The sequence below is a fragment of the Seriola lalandi genome, unplaced genomic scaffold (genome assembly GCF_002814215.2).
Source record: "Seriola lalandi dorsalis isolate HSWRI2012SDOR001 ecotype SW California unplaced genomic scaffold, Sedor1 jcf7180002054682, whole genome shotgun sequence".
Classification (NCBI taxonomy): Eukaryota; Metazoa; Chordata; class Actinopteri; order Carangiformes; family Carangidae; genus Seriola; species Seriola lalandi.
Window position 1 is genome coordinate 761,487 of NW_019525235.1, and position 19,664 is coordinate 781,150.

The 19,664-nt window shown below is 38.6% G+C and overlaps 4 protein-coding genes across 6 annotated transcripts; 3 read left to right on the forward strand and 1 right to left on the reverse strand.

Annotated features, from left to right (window-relative positions):
* Positions 1-40: 40 nt before the first annotated feature.
* Positions 41-3,675, forward strand: LOC147818189 (uncharacterized). The gene is made up of 4 exons (XM_087178317.1): positions 41-264; positions 525-578; positions 1,405-1,781; positions 3,635-3,675. The coding sequence occupies exons 1-4, from the start codon at positions 248-250 to the stop codon at positions 3,673-3,675; spliced, it is 489 nt and encodes a 162-aa protein (XP_087034443.1). The 5' UTR covers positions 41-247.
* Positions 3,676-3,685: 10 nt separating this feature from the next.
* tmem258 (transmembrane protein 258) lies at positions 3,686-6,675 on the forward strand. The gene is made up of 4 exons (XM_023422388.2): positions 3,686-3,798; positions 4,350-4,459; positions 6,292-6,420; positions 6,517-6,675. Exons 1-3 carry the CDS (start codon positions 3,796-3,798, stop codon positions 6,416-6,418), a joined length of 240 nt encoding a protein of 79 aa, XP_023278156.1. The 5' UTR covers positions 3,686-3,795; the 3' UTR covers positions 6,419-6,420; positions 6,517-6,675.
* Positions 6,676-6,996: 321 nt separating this feature from the next.
* On the reverse strand, positions 6,997-11,119 carry tmem138 (transmembrane protein 138). 2 transcript variants are annotated; one of them, XM_087178272.1, is made up of 5 exons: positions 10,983-11,119; positions 9,387-9,947; positions 8,191-8,362; positions 7,898-7,973; positions 6,997-7,806 (listed from the first exon to the last, which is right to left on the reverse strand). In XM_087178272.1, the coding sequence occupies exons 2-5, from the start codon at positions 9,512-9,514 to the stop codon at positions 7,694-7,696; spliced, it is 489 nt and encodes a 162-aa protein (XP_087034398.1). In that variant the 5' UTR covers positions 9,515-9,947; positions 10,983-11,119; the 3' UTR covers positions 6,997-7,693. The 2 variants fall into 2 exon arrangements, with proteins under 2 accessions (XP_087034398.1, XP_023278155.1); XM_023422387.2 differs by lacking the exon at positions 10,983-11,119 and adding an exon at positions 10,550-10,686.
* cracr2b (calcium release activated channel regulator 2B) lies at positions 10,847-19,572 on the forward strand. 2 transcript variants are annotated; one of them, XM_023422541.2, is made up of 18 exons: positions 10,847-10,887; positions 12,710-12,960; positions 13,038-13,149; positions 13,284-13,431; positions 14,145-14,291; positions 14,416-14,506; positions 14,598-14,693; positions 14,780-14,967; positions 15,969-16,040; positions 16,264-16,318; positions 17,176-17,255; positions 17,357-17,477; positions 17,705-17,834; positions 17,930-18,011; positions 18,121-18,235; positions 18,457-18,564; positions 18,686-18,762; positions 19,299-19,572. In XM_023422541.2, the coding sequence occupies exons 2-18, from the start codon at positions 12,712-12,714 to the stop codon at positions 19,381-19,383; spliced, it is 1,956 nt and encodes a 651-aa protein (XP_023278309.1). In that variant the 5' UTR covers positions 10,847-10,887; positions 12,710-12,711; the 3' UTR covers positions 19,384-19,572. The 2 variants fall into 2 exon arrangements, with proteins under 2 accessions (XP_023278309.1, XP_087034397.1); XM_087178271.1 differs by having other exon boundaries at positions 18,689-18,762.
* The last annotated feature ends 92 nt before the right edge of the window (positions 19,573-19,664 follow it).

Sequence of the window (19,664 nt, forward strand, 5' to 3'; positions counted from 1 at the left end):
AATCTATAACAATTAATTTCAATCCGTATGACTTGAAAGGGTTTTATGTATAAGGTTGCCACTAATGTCTGTTTTCCTAAAACAATTCTATATGATAAATTCATTCTTCTTTGATGTTTGGGCTGAAGAATGATTTGACCTGATTGAATCTGAGCTCTTCTCATTGTGCTGCAGTCAGATGATCTGGACGGAGAGATCAACCTGACATCCTGTGTGCATGTGTCAGACTGCGACATAGAGAAGAGCTATGGACTCCAAATACAAGTGTGTATTTACTGTACTTTTTTTTGCTCATTTTGTAAAGTGAACCACAAGGCAGATGGACAGTCAGACACCTCCCTCCCCCCATTTCCACATCAATTTCATGTTTTGCTGCTTCCTGTTTAACAGTGTGTGTGTGTGTGTGTGTGTGTGTGTGTGTGTGTGTGTGTTTGTGCGCACGTGTGCGTGTGTGTCTTCCATCTGCCTTTTGATCTCCTCCAGACAAAGAGGGCAGTGTTCACTCTCTCTGCTATGACCTCCAGAATACGGCGGATGTGGGTGAAGTTACTAAAGCAGGCGATCCAGAATAACACGCAGTGAGTCTGACTTTACCTTTAATGTAGTAAATAGCAACACCACACTATAAAAAATACTCCATGGCAAGTCCTACATTAGTATAGAAATAGTATGTATTATAATTTATATTGCTGATGCCTTAATAAAAACGTCATATTTTTATAAATCCATCAAGTGTTTTGTATGTAAGGCCATGTAAATGTAGTGGAGTAAAAAGTACCTAAACTCTGTACTTAAGTACAATATTTGTGAAAAAAGTACTTACTTTCCACCAATACTTGGAAACTACTGTGTACAATAATCATAACTTACTCATGACAAACAATTTAGTGCCACACATAAAATACAGATTGTAGTAATGTAGAAGATAAAACAGAGAAAAAGGAAAGGGGTTAAGAGACGCAAGGGTCAAAGGCAGTGGACAATTCATAGTTGACCAACAAGCTACTGCTACTATAAAGACACATTATATTAAATAATGTGTGTGCCTGTGTCAGTTTACACACAGACTTCACTGGCCATGTACCTTGGCTTTTCATGGGTCCTATGTCTTCTGTAATAGAACCAACATAGTAGGTCTACCTATAGGAAATAACATAGGAAACAAGATAAATAAATGACAGATTATGAGTAGTGATAATATTATTTGTTCATATTACTGCAAAATATACAAAATTCCTGAATGTAATTCATTAAAAATGAGTCACATAGACGTGAAAATTCCTGAACACTGTGAAGAAATGCAGACGAAGTGACTGGGTGGTCTGTCTGCAGTGAACCCCCTCTATCATCTTTCTTCTGATGTGTAACCCTACTCTCCTTCTCTCTCCCTCATTCTGACCTCAGCCAATCAGACACCGGCAGCGAGAAAGAGAACTCCCTCTCCCGGAGACCGTCGTCATGCCAACCACTCGCTCGGTTCACCAGCAAAGACTCTGGCTATGAACCTACCACTTCCACCTCCACCACCACCACAGCTGCAAACTCCCATCAGGCTGACCGCCACCACCAAACTGTAAACGGGCATCTGGACGCTGACTTATCTCCAGCCAGTCAGAGAGGAGAAGGGGAGGGCTGGGACCGCGAGCAAGCGAAGCGATTAGAGGAGCGGAACAAGTGGTTTGAGGAGGGAGTGCCCTTCAGTGAGATGGGCAGCAGGTGGGACTCAATGGAGCTGAAAAAGGGGAGTGTACCTGTGCCTGTCATCGAAACCATGGAGATGTGTATAAGAGACAGGCTCTTAGCATCTGATAATGGACATGCAACAAGTCCAACACTGACAATATTTCAAGAAACACTGGAATGGCTTACACTGTATTTTGCTAACTGGACAGAATGCTGGTAAGGCAATAGATGGCATATATCATTTCAGGTGCACGCCCAATCATTTCTCTAAAATGATACATCTCAGCTCACAGGTAAACACAATGTAATTGCATTTATATACGCACACTGCAGAGATAAAATTGGATATTATACACTGGACATTTTCATATATTTCTCTGGATGTTTTTGAATACTTTTCCTGTGCCTATACAATTAAGAGTATGCAGTGATAACTCTTTTGATATAACTGAATTGTATAATGTTTTCCTTTCTGTTATTATTTCTTGTTTTAAAAGCATTCCTCACATACTTACACCACCATGCTTTTGTTGCTTTTGTCAAAATTAGTTTTTAAATACATATTCCATATGTGTCTGTATTCAGAACAAAAAAACACAATAGTGTATCTCAAATGTAAAATCAATATTATAAGGAATATAGGAAAAACAGCCATCTGACAAAAGTTTATGGAATTTATCATAATATGAAGACACTGTGTAATGTTTTTAGTATAATTATTATTACTTAAGTGGGTATAGTGTTGTATTTTAGCTTATTTATAAAGCACCAGCTAGCATAATGAAACCACTGTAGCACTTTTTGCACTGTATATATGAACTGCTCACTGCTCTATCCAGTGCACCAGACTGGTTTCAAATACTCTGGTAGAACTGCATTACATGTAACTGTATAGCTTCATTTTGTTACTACCACTGCTCCTTTTTATCCGATGTGTTTTATCAAATTGTTTTTATAGTTGATATTTTTTGGTTGTTGTATTGTCAATAATATATTAACTTTTAGCTATTGGAGCCCAGAAACGATTGATAAGCATGAAAACACACACAAATACATTTCTAATTTTAGCACTGTTTGTTAAGAGAAAATGCCATAACATTGCAACTTGTTGCATACTTTAATATCACTACTTTTTACTTTTTAGCTCATTTTATCATTACATTTTCAATGCCTTTTGTCAAAATTATGCTGTAATACTATGAATGCATGCAGTAAATAAATTTGTGATTGAATTTTGTGTCCTGTTTGATTGTCCAACTGCTCTGAGCTGAAAAGTGGTTAGTTGCTCATTCCGTCCATTAGATGGCAGCCAAAGATTCATTGACAACACCAAAGAAAGTACAGATGCCCAGAATTTGGCCTGTTAGGTTATAAAAAAAGTTCACCACCACCAAACAGTAAGCTTTAACAAGCAAGTGATTATGGCCTGGCATGTGGAGATTTTAGACATACGTAGTGTAAAGTCTATGAGTTAGAACATTTCCAGTCCAGAATAAAGAGTCCAGTGGTAGAATTTAACATTTCTCTACTGTGAGGACTAGCTGTGTTCTCCATGTAATTATTCTGATAATTAACTAAGATAGGATAACTAAGATAACTAATAACAAAACAAGACATTCCAAGGTGTCACTATGGGCTCTGGATAAGTATTAATTGTGAATTGTGAGTTTCCCCACTATTTACAAGAACAATCAAAAAAAAAAAAAAAAATTTAAAAAATAATCATTAGTTGCCTCTTTACATAAAATGAATAAAAATTAGCTCCACCTTGACCAGCTGCTTACACATGAATGCATCATGCATTGAGTAAGCTACTTCTACTTGACTACTTTAAGTACATTTCCCCAGATATACTTACATACTTTTAATAAGTAATATATTTTGATGCATGACTTTTATTTGCAATATTTTTAAATGCGAGTTCTTCTGATCTGACTACTTCTTCCACCAGTGGAGATTTCCACGCAGCCTGAGCCTGACAAACAAAACTGAGGGTAGCAATGGCCAACATAGTGACGTAAAGCATACGTCAGCACGACACCAGGAAGGAATAGACAGTACGTGGCCTTATCATCTTGGACCATAGAAGCAGGAGCTCCGCTTCATTACAAAATGGTAAAATAAATCAAGTTTATATGGTTTATATGAATTCAGCTCTAATATATCATTATGGTTTATGGATCCACGTTATTCTCTATTTCATGTGTAAGACGTTGCGCTCTGTGTGAAAGCGTTGTGTGTAGCTGCAGATATGCAGGCTAGCATAGGATCGTTAGCTTGTCTTTCACCGATTCAGCTGCTCGATTAAAACTAAACCAGACAATAAACTAGAACTGTGCCCACAGAGCACAGACCTCCGCCAAGGCAAATGTTCAACAGCATACACCAGACTTCAGAGAATGAAATTCAAATTCACAATAAATTATTTGGTTGTGCACCAGAATATAATGGGTTCATCTCTGGCCCGTGCCCTATCTCTCAACCAAGTTTGGTGCAAATCAGTACTTTTGGCGTTATCCTGTTGTCAATAAACAGATCGGTGAAAACATAACCTTCTTGACGGAGGTAAGTTTCTGCACCACTAATCGGTTTTGAAGGAGGTTCGTTGAGGTGGTGTAGCCTCTCTAACCCACCTGTGTGTGCTCCCTCTCTCTCTGTCTCTGCAGGAACTCGAGGCCATGACCAGATACACCAGCCCGGTGAACCCGGCTGTGTTCCCCCATCTTACCGTGGTCCTGCTGGCCATCGGCATGTTCTTCACCGCCTGGTTCTTCGTGTATCCTTTAACTGCTTGTTCTACACCACGCTGTATGTGGTTAACATGAAATTAGGGGTCATACCACAGACCATTAGGCTGCTGTAGAATAAAATACTTTAAGACCTTGCAAGATTAATTGAAAGATCATATTAGTTAGTCTAACTCTCAACAAGTAAAGGCACTGATACTTTAGCTTTATTATTCTCATTATCAATTAATATGGCGATTATCTTTTAGATTGCTTGCTCAATCACTTTGTCTATAAATATCAGAAAAGTCTGATTACAATGATATAAAACAGAAGAAAGCAGCTAATCCTCTCTTTGTGGAAGCTGAAATCTGAGAATGTTTGGCAGTTTAAAAAAACATATTACTGAAATGATTAACTATCCAAATAGCTGCCAATTAATTTTAAATGATTATTAACCTAATTGTTGCAGGTCTGCTTTACATAATACCATAGGATTTTAGATCAGTTTCCTCATACCTTCCAGACACCTACTGGTTTCCACTCATTTGAGTCGATGTGAACTTCAAAAGATAATTGCAGTTTATTACAACTTGGTACTTACTTTCACATGTCAGGCCATCACTTTAATTGATAATTGTATGAGCCGTACCATGACTGCACCTTTTTACTTTTTAGTACTCAAGTTTGAATATTTGATAATAAGAATTTTGGATAATTGGAATTCATTTTAGGTTAATAGATTTATAATTTACTTTAGTACTCTGCAGGTATGAATTACGTAAAGATTCATGAGTAAAGAATAATTTCATCAGTCAGTCAGTCAGTCAGTCAGTCAGTCAGTCAGTCAATGAGTGGCACCGCTGTGGGGTCACACAGTTTCTTACCATGTCCTGTGGAGCCTTGGTTGTCATCCTGCAAAGCTGTAAATCATGGGACCCTAACAAATGTGGTGTGTTACTGTGTTACCAACAATGGAACTTTTAGACCTCTGGACGCAGGTAAACCTGCCTCTACAATAACAGTAACATTGTGCTCACCAACTTAATGGCTAAAATTGGGAACATTGTGACACTTCTAAAAAGAAGCATGATGGCACAAGAAACACAAGCAGACATTTTAAACAAACCTCAGGTTAGCCAAACTTAGCCGGAAAGAGAAAACAAAGGTGTATGATTAAATTGTTACCTAAGCTATCGGGTGTGAATATCCAAACATCACAGTTTGCAGAATGACTTCCTGCTTCTACTTGACCTATGGAACTTGTCAGAACAGTGTCCACACAGGTTTCCTGTGCAATAAGGGATAGTTACAGATATTTTCAATTCAATCCCTTTTGGTCGTATCTCCAAAAGAGTGGGGGATAATTTTGGCTGAACTGGAGAAATATTAACCTCATGCAGAGAGCGTTCTTATTTACCGCTAAAAAAGCATTTAGAAAAGTCCATGTCTGTATGAGATTTGAGATGATATTAGATCAAGATACAACTTTTACACCAGAAATTAAAATCCATGATTGGAACCAGGATGAAATCCAAGTCTATTTTTAGATGCTGTTAAAGGTTTGTTTATTTTGGTTGTGTTAGTAAACTGGTGTAAAAAAGGCCTGTTTTTGAATTTTGAATTTGTTAATGAACAAAATTCTTTCTTTTTTTTTTTTGTCTACATTTTCAGTGTGCCCTTTTCAATAGTGATTCACGAAAATGTAATGAAAGAATACAGGATGACAGAGCAGACAGTATAGTATAATACACCAACACTACGAACAATTACAAAATAAGCTACACTCACAAACGAAGCAGGAGGCATTAGACCTTGAGTAGAGCACATAAATTTGCTGGTGGTTAGACTTTTTTATGAGCTTGCCTTAACTTTTCATCAGCTATGAGGTGACTTCAACAAAATACACCAGGGATGTCTACAAAGAGCTGTTGATCTCCCTCGTGGCTTCACTTTTCATGGGCTTCGGTGTGCTGTTCTTACTACTCTGGGTTGGCATCTATGTATAAAGGTACATTTAAAATTATGTTACAGTCTAATGGTTTTTATTTTGAATCACTGAAACAGTTTTGTAGTTAACTGCGTTCTCTCTCTCGTTTTGCTGCAGTTTCGGGTGACTGACTTATAATAATAATGACACATTCCAGTGGAACGAAGGACATCACACACAACACAAAATGGATTTTGGATTTAATTGGACTGCACTGACATTGTGGGATCTTATGGACTCTGGTTTTGTTTTCACAAGTAAAGGGGATTTGTACAACTTTTGGTGTCTTTCTTTTCTTTACCATGATTGCTGCAATGATAAATAGTTATCATTATCTCATTGATTTTATTGGTTATGTAAAATGTTGATTAACAGTTTTATTGAGACCAGACCCAAAGTGTACTGCAACTTAACCTGTTGGGTGCTTTAAGACAGAAGATTTATTTTGTCGCGCTATAGACTATTTATGGTGCGTTTCACTAGTGGCGCCTAAAACCTCAATCCCTGATTAATCTTCGTGTTAAAAATAGAGCAGCCTGTTTCACCTTGTCTCCAGGATAATACTGGCTACCCCCGAGATGAAGGATTACACCGGGATTACAGAAGGATTATTTAATAAAAACAGCAGTAAACACGATTCAAAGATCCTCACTCAAAGACAGGAGGAAATGAAAATTGGCTTATTAAAATATGAATCATGTAAACAGCACATACTAATCTTATATAAGGCAAAATAGGGAATAACCTTTCCAATAAAGCAATTTTACTACATGTAGTTCTACCAATTATTATACATAAAAATAGATAAAAGCAAACTAATGCCATGGAAGGCAATACCTGAACAGAGCTCCTCTAAACATCTGACATTCTTTCAATGTGTTGCGTTCTGTCTACAACTCAAATTGAATTACAAAGGCCACATAGATTAACAGACTCAATCCAGATTAAAACAATAACACAAGCCATGGTTGGTTTACCTGCCACTGTAGTGTAAACCATTTAACTGGCTGCTCGCTTGGCTATGAAGAGCCAGTAAACACAAACTGTGGTTGAGACTTTGCTTCATCCTCTTTATCTGATAGTGAGTTCCGTCAGTGTTCAACATCAGCCCATTGCTTTGTTTTGTGTGTGTAATAGTGTCAGGCTTTCCAAGTGTCAATTATGAAAAAAATCTTAGAAAATAGTTCAAAGTTCAGAATAGCTCATGATGATCAATGTTGCAATGTTGTCAGGGAACCGGGGGGGGGGCTTTCTTGGCAGATCTTTTTAATTCTCTTTCAGAATTGTCCTTTCTTCACTGACGAGCTCTGGCAAAGGCATCGCGCAGCCACAGAGAGTCCTCATACAGCCTCGGGTCTCCCATATACTCGGCTGTGCGCTTATATAAGTAGTAATATAACACTGCCGCTGTTAACAGAAAGAACAGTTACTCAATGACGACACAGAAAATGGATTAGTCGTGATGTAAAATGTACCACTGCATTAATCCACCAATTACCTGTTCTCTGGAAAACAAAAAGAGCTTGAAGACCATCTGTCCAAACAAAGCGGTTTGAATCAAGCCACCTAAGGTTCTAAAAAAAACAAAAAAACAAGAAATTCTCATCAGGTACAGGTTATATGAATTAACATTGTGCACTCACTCACTAAGAAAGTACAGATTTATACATGGAAAGTATCATTTTCATCAATATTTCACTTAGAAACAATAACATGTTCGGCTTAAGTTAGTTTTAGCACAGAGTTGATATGCAGCTGTCAGTGATGGTGTGATGGTGTGATGGAGCGTACCAGCACCCAGCAGTGGAAGCAGATGCTGAGTGTCAGGTAAAGAGCAGAGAATATCAGCAGAGTCCTGAATCTCTCCAGCAACAGAGACACTAGGCCAACCTGGAACACGTAGGTGTTGAACATCATCAGCAGGATGATGATCACGTTGAATAAGATGGAAATGTCCTGGATTCTGTAAACACACATTATACTGGTTTATTTTTCATATTGGTCTCTGATGGAGTGAGCAGTATGGGCCTTCAATTAAGTTATCCATACAGAAAAATGTCCACAAAGTGTCAACAAAATACACATGACCATGTAGAGTGTTTTTTCAATAAAGGTGATAGAGTAAGATATTAATATAGACCCTGTATGAATATTGATTACTCAGAAATGAAGGAGTGCTGGTTATTACAAGGCTTCATTCACTAACTGGGCCATTTAGTAATGATTAAAAGTCCAATGTCTTTGAAGCCAAAACTCTTTGCTAAATCTAAAAGGACATGACTTGTTCTCTCAAATAGAGGGACATTTGCCTGTGATAGATTTAATTGTTGCCAACCAAGTAATGAATGAACACTAACCACTGAATAAGACTCTGTAACAAAGAGGTGTTGCCTCTGTATTTTCCAGGTATACACACTGGAAATTGTGATGGGATATAAACGGTTGGTGATCATATCCGATATCCTCGTAAGCATCTGAATAATGTAAATCTCTCTCTAGATTAGTTCATTAATCTGCTGATTTAAGAGAACAGCGTGTCCATAATATAGATTGAATGAATTGAGTAATCAATATATAATCACCAATAAGAGCTATTTCCAGCCTTAAACATTTAGTTTCAACCCAAAACTAAATATGTCTAAGGTTAGAAGCTAACAACCATCATTTCGTTACGGATTAATTAGATTGGTAATCAATCAATTTATTTTATGAATTATCAAGAATGGTAAAAAAAAAAAAAAAGAATGTTCCAGTTGATAATGATATGACATATGAAACATATAATAATATGACTTGAAGAAAAGAAAGCAAATCTGCATGTCTGAAGATGCAGACAGTGTTTGGTATTTTTACCTGATAATGACATGAATAACTTGTTGTTTTTTTTTTTTAAATCAATCAACTGGAATCAATCCACTTCCAGTTGATGGACTAATGACTGATTGATAAATTAACTGATCTCTTCAGTATGTAGTTTAGTGACTTACATGAAAAGCACTAGCTGGATGACAGGCGCTCCCCTCAGAAGTTCACTGAAGGAGTTGACAAAGAGGTCGTAGGCCAACAGTGTTAGCTGGATCAGCAGCACCAGCGAGTAGTTACCAGTCTGAAGCATCTTCGGGAGCCTGATCCTGCGAACCACCAAGCTTCACAGTCTGTTCTCCTATTTTCCTCTGGCCGTTTCTCTTTACAGATACCCTGCACAGGTACTTGATGGTGAAAAGCTTTGTCAGTAATCACCCCTACATACTAAAGTGCTAAAACACTGCAGAGGTCTAGAAGCAGGCAGACACCACTGAATTAAAGCTTGTTCATTCACATAGTCCGAAAGTGGTGGATTTTTCCATAAATGCTCTTTTGCTTTATGTATTATTTATTCCAGATCGTTCCTCTGCAAAGAAACATGCGGTTTGTCGTCCTCAGGGAAGAAGAATCTCTGTGATGACTGCAGGCAGTCCAAGATATCAGATGAAACGCGTTTGACCTTTTCAAATGCTGCATGTTGACATCTTTGCCGTGGAAAGTCTCCTCATTTGCTGCATTATTACCTGCAAAGAAGAATAGAAAGGCTGTGAAACAACAGAGACCTTGGTTGTATTGTTTGATAGAAAAACACATTGTTTCTGTACCTCTATTCCGTACTCAGGGAAGCAACGCTATGTTTTATCTGAGGCTAGCTTTCTCCCGTGCGGTATGAAGGATCGATGTAACTGGTCAGCTTTCTCACACAGCTAAATTAGCGGTAAACGTAACTATGTAAGGTCAAGATGCTCATACTGTTACACAGGCAGGCGTGGAAAGGTCAAGGCTGGGATTACAGATTATTTTCACCTCCGCGGACACCACCAACCCTTGTTTTGTTGTTGTAGTAGTATTACGCTTCCTTTCTTTCTTTTTACACATCTAATCTCCCTATGACGGTAGGCTATCGTTATTTAGCCCTGGCAGAGGATAATCTTGGAGACGGATAATAGAGTTACTACTGACTTATTTCCACAACACACTCTGTTGGCATTTGGCACACCTCAGGCTTTAACTTCGTGGAACTCACTTCAGACACGTTTTCTACGTTAACCACAACAACATTGTTTGACTTCTTACAGTTACGTAAGCAAGCTAAACTAATACCAGTTAACCAATATTTACTTACCAAAAAACGTGTGAAGAGCAAAAATAAGTCATCTTGGGGCAAGAATAACCAGTAAATTGTTCATATTCCCACTTTTATAAGCAAAGAATGCTACCCACTGGGAGAGAGGTAACCATGGTCCATGGCGGTAACGTATGTATTTCCGCAAATCCATGGTAACGCTACCGTAATAACCCATTTATAGGTTCTCAAGAAAAGTGTGTCTGCAAGTCGCGGCTGCAGGCTGCACTAAACATTACGGTACAGATCCTCACTGCCACCCAGCGGTTGAAGTCAGTATTTGTCTGAGTGACTGAGGCGACCAAAGGTAGTAGATACCTGCGTCCAATACACGGTCGGTGAGTAGCCAAACTTTCTACAACTTCGCTGCACTGACATGAAATACAGTTGTGAGGTCATTTAAAACCACTAAGACGAATATGTTCATGTTCACCTGGTAGATTAACAACCGACTGACAGCAGTTTTTGCGGCTCTTTTTTCCTTTAATAATAAATGTACATTCCGTTGGTTTTGGTTTCCTCAGTTTAGCCGCATTGCACCAGGACTGCTCGTGTGTTAGCCATTTCAGTCATTATGGGGAACCGAGCTGCGTTTTAATGAAACTTTTGGTACAGTCTCAAACGCTAATCAGCATTTCACAACCAGGCTGTCTGTTTAATCTTGCAGTTTTATTATTGAACGCTGTCGCAGTGTTTTAAAGCAACATATGTTGTTGAGTGTGGCACCATGTTGACATTTATCACAGAAAGTTTGACTGACAGTTTTGTAGCTTACAACATGTTGTAAACTCTTTAATAACTTGGTGCCACTTTCCCAGAATGTGACAGCAGCTCCACCTTGCACCACACACCGACCTTGCTAAACAGTGTCAGAGGTGTGTTTAAGTTTATTTGACCTTTGGCGTGGCTGCTGGCTAACTGGGAGTCTGGTTTGACATCCTTAAAACATAATGTTTACATGAGCTTTTTATCTAGAAACCCCGCATATCTTTATGTCATAAGCTAGTTTTAAGGCTTTATAGATCATCTGCAAGTGCATTACTTGCCATTATCAGTAGCTATATACTTTTTAGGTTTTATGCCTTCATAGATAGCAGGACTAGATAGATAATTTCATTTATTAGTTGGGCACATTTCAGTTCAGTTTGCACTCTAGCCTGATGAGCCCCAGAGATATATTTCTTCTGCCTTAATTTTGAAACATTTCTTATTCTATTTAAACAAAACTACTTGTGATTTATGCTGCTATGATCTTTCGCTGTGATAGAAATGCCATCTAACCTGAAGCCTGATTGTGTGTGACGCTGTCATAAATCACTGTTTTGTGAATGTCATTGAGGTACTGTGGCCTATTTTCCCCATAGTTCTTGAGAGTGAAATTTGTTTGTAATTGTGGTAATTCTGACAATGCAAATATTTGATTTGCATCTCTTCTCTCGTAGCCATCCACCCTCCTCTTCAAGTACACAGTAACCCTTCTCACATGACACCATCCTGTTTTTTACCCTCGACACATCCTGGTGCACCGTCACAGATACTTCTGGCAGCATAGCATTTATATAAGTTTTCCTATTCTAGATAAACAGCGAGGACAAGGGGCTGTGCTGTCTGAATCCAAGCGTTTTTGTCATAACCTCTCCTGGGAATATTCATTTTTCAGTTACGTTTTTGATAGAAATGTGTCAAATAATTTCCATCATGATGGATCCCTCAAACAATAATAAAATTTCATTGAGTGTAGACATGTCTAGCAGCTGTAGACGATGTGCACACACATAGTCTAATGACTGTGCACATTAAAGTTTGTTCTTCACCTCATGTTTGACAAGGGAGGACCTGTAGGACCAGCTTGGAGCACTAAGAGAGAAGATCCAAAACGTCATTAAATTCAGTCCAGTTTATCAGGAAAATGAGAGTAAATGTCTCTAATTATTTACAGTGATAAATAATTTGAATGCTGCTGAAATACAGACACTTTTAAAGACACTTCTCATTAGGGCTGTAACTTGCAATTATTTTCATTATCGATTCATTTGCTGGTTACTTTTTTTTTGCATAATTGGCTTTTTTGCACAGTTGCTGATTATTTTGCTGTTGATTGACTAATTTATAGACACATACACCACCTCCCCCACCCATATCCATGCTCCTCTTGTACAGTAATGTCTATGTGGCTGAATGATGGCGAAGTGTTGGTGGGTCAAGGCAGCGGTGAGGCCGTCCCAGTGAGCCCCAGACCACGGGTCCTGTCTGCTGGGAGCCCCAGGTCGGGCCGCGGACGTAGCCCGCTGGCTTCCCCCAAAGAGGCAGTGCCAGGAAGCCCGCAGGCAGAAACCATGGGCAAGGCCAAGCAGCTGTTCGTGTTGTGTGACAAAGAGGGGAAAGGGTTCATCACAAAGCGGGACATGCAGGTGAGCATCTAGTGTGGCAGAGTAACAACTTTTAGGCTGATTGTTAAGACCTGAACTTTGCACCTTCTTCTGGTCAGAGGCTACAAGGGGAGTTGCCACTGTCCCCCGAACAGCTGGAGACAGTGTTTGAAAGTCTGGACCGAGAGAGCAATGGATTTCTTACTCCCATTGAGTTCAACACAGGACTTGGTGAGTGAAGTGTTTTGAGGAATTTGAGACCACAATTCACTGTGGCATTTATGGGAAAAGCTAATATTCATTCAAAAACTTTTCTCATACAGTTTAAACAAATTCTTCTGTGGCTTTTTTTGTCTGTGGTGCAGGTGAGTTGATGGGACTGGAGGACATGACTGAGCTGATCCAAGACAAAGCAGAGGAGGATGAAGACCAGGTGGACTGGTCCCAGGACTCCGCTGCAGTCAGATTTGTAAATATACTGATGGAGTTGGGAGGCGACAAACTTTTCAAAGAGTAAGATCAATTTTTTTTCATTAAGGCCTTTGAGACTGTTGATCATCGTATTAGATTCTAGACAGTCAAAAACAGAAAGCAGCACCTGTATCTTTAAATATTAGCACAAAGGTGGCCATACCTTTCTAAAAACCTCACACTGATTTATATCCTTGTAATCATATTTTACCCATTTAGCACACACAAAGTATTAATTTGTGTTAGTGGGTCATGTTGGTGTTGAATGAATGAATAATAATAATAATTAATTAATTAATTAATAAACAATATATGATGTATTTTAGAGCCACAACAATTGGTCAATTAATCTATTACTTGATCAACAGAAAATATATTGGCAACTAATTTGATAATCAATGAATCAATTAAATGCCAAATTTCTCTGGTTCCAGCTTTTCAAATGTGAAGGTTTTCTGGTTTTCTGTCCTGACCTTGGTGATCATGATGGGCATTTTTTTTCTTACCATTTTCTGATATGTTATAGACTAAACAATTTAATCATTAAATAAATCAATAATGAAAATAATTGTTTGCTGCTGCCATAATATATTTTCTTGCTACTGTCAAAAAGACAAAACTGGAAGTGTTTTGGGAAAATCTCCTCAGTTTCCATTCACAACAGTCTACTTTTTATGTAACATAAGTGATTGATGTGCCGTTAAGGTTAGATGTCCTCAGTCTTTTAACTGTTGTGTTGTGTTGATGTGTGTCAGTCAGCAGGAGCTCTGTTCTCTGTGGTGTGAACTCCAGAGAGACAGACCAGAGATGCTGAGTGTCCTGGAGGGCGTCCTGAGCCACGCTGTGTCCCATTTACAGGACTCCATCCGAGAGAGAGACAGTCTGGAACAAGCTTTACGCAGGTCCCAACTTCCTCCCGCTTTCCTCTGCACAGTGAACACAATATATTGTACATAAACTCTGACAAATGTAACTGTGAGTGTTCTGATTGTGAGTTTTTTTTGGTTTGTTTTTTTCCTATTTTAGACGGGAGACCGAACACGATCAGATTATTCGGTCCATATATGAAGACATGGAAAATCAACTCAGAGAGGAGAAACAGAAACACCGGGCTCAGGTACACACGTGTGCTCTTTAGTCCAACATTTGTGCCATTTAACAAGAGTGATCATCATAATAGCAATTAATTAATTTATTGTGAAATCAAGGACAGTATTAGACAGAAGCAAAGAGGGCAGCGACTCGAGGAGGAGCTGAAGACGCGAGAGCAAGAGCTGGAGAGTACACTGACCAAACAGAAAGAGGTAGGCATTCAAATGGCACTAATGTTATGTCTGAAGAGTGCAATAGTGTAATGAGTGAATCAACAGGACCTGTCTTTGTTCCTAAGCTGGAGACCAGAATCCGGCAGCTGAGCTGTGAGCAGGCAAACATCAAGGAGCAGAACCAGCAGCTGCGGAGCCTCAACATCCAGCTACAGGAGCAGGTGGAGAGCAGCAGGGAGCAGCTGCAGGCCGCGCTCGGTCAGCTCAGCCTGCTGCAGCTCAACGCTGCCCAGGAGCAAGTGGCCAAGCAGAGGTGAGTGGCTAACAGCACAGAGAGCTGCCTGAAAGTCCCAAGTATAAGATCAGAGATTCAATTACGAAAACACTGTCTCACTTTGTAGTATGGCTGACATTATTTTTTAACTAATTACAATGATCGTAATCGCTTTATTTCAATAGTACTTCTTAAAAAATAAAGCAAATATGCTTGAATGCTTTGTAATAAAAACAAAAAATACACATGGGTGTCAGATGAGTTTCCTTTGTAGTTCCAGTGAAACTCGCTACAGGCCGTGAAAGTTTTTTTATTAACTTATTTATTTCTAATCAAGACCAGCAAAAAGTCACCAAAGCGAATGTGTGATTAAATAAAAGCATACATAAGTGTTTCATGTCAAACAAGTTTAAAAATACCCAAAAGTATAGAGAATGAAATTACTGTAAACAATTCCCTGGACTTCGGTTGAGCATAAAATGACTCCCATGTCCCTGGCAGATGATCTGATAATATGCAAGAATAACAGGGGTTTATTAAAGGACACAGCTGGCATAATTCTTTTATTTTTCAAGAAACACTATAAATAGATCAAACTAACAATGTGTTTTTCTGTGTCTCAATACTTTCCACCCTCTTGGTGGCACTCAGCTCAGCTTTAAATGTTTAAAAACAGCTCACCAACATTAAACTTCATTTATCTAAAAGGTTGTTAAGTAATAACCTAATACAGCTGGGCACTGTCATTTTTAGCAAACATATTCTGTGTCATGGACAGGGGAATATTTATGGCAGCAGGATGGTGTATCAAATAAACTACAGTGTACATGTTCATTGTAAATAAGGAACATGTCTTCCAGAGCAACAGTGTGGCTCACTGATGTGTTGTTAATAGTTTTTGGAACAGAGCACTAAGATACTGTATATCAAGCTTTGGTAACATTTAGTAGGATCACTTCTTTGTTGGTTTTAGCCTTATTTATGGGGGTTGTTTACAATAACAAAAATATAGAAATAATCTTTTGTTTGTTTCACTATAGAAATGTGATGAAGGTGTCAAAGAACATTCAGAAAGAGAAGGATAGCCTCTTCAGACAACTGGAGCTGTTGAGGTAAATCTAAACTGCTGCTGTTTTATCTTTGAGTCAAGTTCTTTTGTAGTGACGATGGAAGAAATGTACTAACAAGAATTTGTAGGTAAGACTACCTGAAAAGTCCTTAATGTAATTCCAGTGTGTGTACTTCATGTCTCTCTTTCATTCAACCATTCACTGCTCCAAACATGCATCAGTCAATGTGAGAACGGCTCTAAATGATTTTCTCCTCTTGTGTCAGGGATATGAACAAAACACTGCGAGATGAGAAAGATGCCCGACAGTCTCAGAGGAGGGTTAGTCACAAAAGCTCTGTCCTTCCTGCTCTGCCATTAACTCGTTACCTCAGTGAAGACCTTTGCACCCCGTGGACGCAGCAGATTTATCCACCCTAAGCTAAGTCCATCCTCTGGACAATGATTATTTATATGGGCAGCTGTTATTGTTTGGTTATTGGCTGAACTTGTGTTAATGTCACTCACACCATTAAGGAGTTTTGCATGTCAGCAATGTTGTTGGTTTTTTCTCTTGTAGTTGTGGTTGGTGAAGTGTTGAAAAGACATTAATCCTGTCCTGTGTCAAGGACACGGTGAAGCAAAGAGTGTTATATATATGTTCATGAATGATATTGTACATAGCACTATTTATGCAAGTGAACTAAAGTGGGTCAGTATTTACCAAACTAATGAAGCCCTTTAATTTATCACAATTCTCACATTCTTAGCAGGTTCCCTTTTATCCCCTCCACATTCCTTCATAAAATTAATATGGTAGTTTTGCCAAAGCTGTTAATTACAGATATTTTTGGATTTGAGCTTCCATGAGTCTTTTTGTGTTAAAGTTTCTGAACGAAGAATCTGACAAAGGACACAAAACATTCACCTGTTGATTATTTCCTATATTTTTTTCTTGTCATATAATTTATGATAAAATAAGTGTATTGTTGATAAATGATTATGATGTTAAAGTACTTTGTAGCAGAATAAATGTCACTACTGAACAGAATCCCTGTGAAACAGTTGGTTTTACTACAGAGAAAACAGTGTTAATGAATGCTCCTTGGATATCTACCATAGCACATCTGTTTATTCAAGTCGAAATCTTAATGCTACTCGTTTCTTCTGCCTTACTTTCCACAAAAAAACCTTTGTAGAATCCAAATGTCACAAAGACTTTGCAGAAGAGAGGGTCAGTCATAGGTAACTACTTACTGCAAGACAAGCCACTGAAAAGGTTTGTATGACTAACTGTATCTGATATTACATTTATCATCTTTGCAGTGAATGACCTTGCCCTAGGAAGCCACTAATTTTGTGTATTCATTGATTCTGAAGACAGCTGAGCTCATCTGATGAGTGGGAGCAGGACAAAGACAAAGTGGTGACAAATACAGCCAAGAGAATCCAACCGTCACGTAGAGTCAGGTGTGAAAATGTTGAACAGGCTCAAACTCAGGTAGGGAAATTATTAAATCTAAAAATATACACAATTTATCCTTAAACTATCAGTTTAACAGTACAGTAGCAGCAAAAGAAGTAATGATGAATATAAAAAGGCTTTTGGAGACTAGAGCACAGATTTTCATGTATCTCTGGCAAAAATGTGCTCCCTCTTAATGGAATAAAAAAAATACATATTCAATCAATCAAATTGTTAAGTTTGGCCTTTTAACTAAATTTTAGAGAAAAATTGTCAGTCCTCCTCATCGAGTGTTCAAGGTGGTTTTCTTGGGGAACTCGGGTGTGGGTAAGAGCTCCTTCATCCGGCACTACTGCACAGGACGCTTCTACAGTAACATGAGTGCAACTGTTGGTAAGATTTCAATGTATCATTCTTTTCTCAGTGATTAACTTGCTCCTCTATATGTAGAAGTAAGATATGAAACCAGGGCCCTCCGTTGTTTTTAGGTCTAGATTTCCACATGAAGACTTTAACTCTGGGCTCCACCACAGTCACCTTGCAGCTTTGGGACACTGCAGGACAGGAGAGGTCAGATGTGACAGCTGTAGAATCATATTACCACCTAATAACTCTTTTTTTTTTTTTTCTTTTTGTGTGTTAATATTTACTTATTCCTTTTTACTGACTCTTTTTCCAGGTTTCGCAGCATCACTGAGCAGTACTACCGGAAGGCTGACGGTATCCTCGCCATGTATGATGTAATGCAACCCCCCTCCTTCACAGCAGTGAGAGGATGGATGGTCTCTGTGAAGGTGAGCAGGTGGTGATGAACAGTTTACCCAAATTTGAATACACATGTATTTTATTTACAGTGCAGTACAATAGGAATCTCAGTAGACACATATTTATTTTTGTACTATTTTTGTTCAGTATTTGGGGTGTTTTTGTCAGATGCTAATGTGGATGATGCAACATCACATTTTAAGAACTAACACATTAATATTTGTGTACTGTGACCTGTTGTATGTCGCAGAAGAAGATGTGTGACGGTGCAGTGTTAATGCTGCTGGGGAACAAGCTGGACCTGGCTGACAGATGGAGCAGAAAAGTGACGACAGACAACGGGCAGAGGCTGGCAGAGGTGAGGTGCCTTTGAATATTCAAACAACTTTCTTCAGTGATTTTTCTCATAATGTTTCTGCTAAGGAAGAAAAATACTTTTTGAGCTAATGAAATAAAATGTTGTTCTCTGGTTTACACAGCAGCACCAGGCTTTGTTTTACGAGTGCAGCGCCAAGACCGGATATAACATGGAGGAGCTGATGACTGACCTGGCTGGGTATGACATCATATTTTTTTCCTGCACATTTTGTTATTACACTTAGTCAGTCACTGTATATGTAATTGTAGCCAGTACTCAGTTGCCAGTTTATAATGTATACCCAGCTAAACTAATGCAGCCTAACACAACAGTCCCACAATAAATCCTACCCTCATGACAGTTTGAATGAATTCAGTTTTATCAGTCCTCATTGAAACTGTTACAGAGAGGTGATTCAACTTCATCGATATTTTCAAGGCTTCAGTTTGCAGTTTTTGCAGTTTTTGAAAAATGCCCATCATAATTTACCAGAGTGGAGGAGATGCCGTCAAACAACATTCATGTAGCTGGAACCAACATGTGTTTGCTTGCTGAGTTACTCATATTTAGTCCATAATACCATACCATGATCACTGTAAATGGGTTGTACCTAATAGTTCCTGTCGTATTATTTTGGTCACAAAGAAGCAGGGTCAGTGCTGTGAATACTCATTTCTATTTTCAAACATTGTGCTTTCTGCTGCACAGTGATTTTATACTTCTCTTAATTTTAGGATGTTGGTTGCTCAGCATGATCGACAGTACGTAGATGCACTTTTACTGAGCGAGGACACGTCAAAAAGAGGCTGCTGTACATAAACAGAAGAGGAGTGGCTCCTGAAAAGACTCTGCTAAAAATCCTAAAGTGTCCACACCTTGGTTCAGTGGCGTTGAATTTCCCTCCAGTGCCATTTTTATGTGAATAAGTTTTACTGAACATTATCTGTAAGATTTGCACATGTTGTTATGTGTTTTTAGAATCCATCTAATAAAGGATGTTTTTGATGACTCCTCTGCTGTTAATGTCTTTTGAAACATTTTTGAACAGTCTTTTATAAGCTAAACTTTTGGTTTCAGTGCTGACCAAGCTCATACACATG

What these genes read in the sequence shown, in the direction of transcription:
- LOC147818189 (XM_087178317.1), top strand. An exon ending in GCGATCCAGAATAACACGCA is followed by an intron (nt 579 to 1,404) that starts GTGAGTCTGACT and finishes TTCTGACCTCAG; the next exon opens with CCAATCAGACACCGGCAGCG. An exon ending in CATCGAAACCATGGAGATGT is followed by an intron (nt 1,782 to 3,634) that starts GTATAAGAGACA and finishes TTCTTCCACCAG; the next exon opens with TGGAGATTTCCACGCAGCCT.
- tmem258 (XM_023422388.2), top strand. An exon ending in TTCACCGCCTGGTTCTTCGT is followed by an intron (nt 4,460 to 6,291) that starts GTATCCTTTAAC and finishes ACTTTTCATCAG; the next exon opens with CTATGAGGTGACTTCAACAA.
- cracr2b (XM_023422541.2), top strand. Translation starts at nt 12,712, where the DNA reads ATGTCTATGTGGCTGAATGATGGCGAAGTGTTGGTGGGTCAAGGCAGC. An exon ending in CTGGAACAAGCTTTACGCAG is followed by an intron (nt 14,292 to 14,415) that starts GTCCCAACTTCC and finishes TTCCTATTTTAG; the next exon opens with ACGGGAGACCGAACACGATC. An exon ending in AGACAACTGGAGCTGTTGAG is followed by an intron (nt 16,041 to 16,263) that starts GTAAATCTAAAC and finishes CTCTTGTGTCAG; the next exon opens with GGATATGAACAAAACACTGC.
- tmem138 (XM_087178272.1), bottom strand. Translation starts at nt 9,514, where the DNA reads ATGCTTCAGACTGGTAACTACTCGCTGGTGCTGCTGATCCAGCTAACA. An exon ending in ATCCAGCTAGTGCTTTTCAT is followed by an intron (nt 8,363 to 9,386) that starts GTAAGTCACTAA and finishes GTGTGTTTACAG; the next exon opens with AATCCAGGACATTTCCATCT. An exon ending in GCTTCCACTGCTGGGTGCTG is followed by an intron (nt 7,974 to 8,190) that starts GTACGCTCCATC and finishes TGTTTTTTTTAG; the next exon opens with AACCTTAGGTGGCTTGATTC.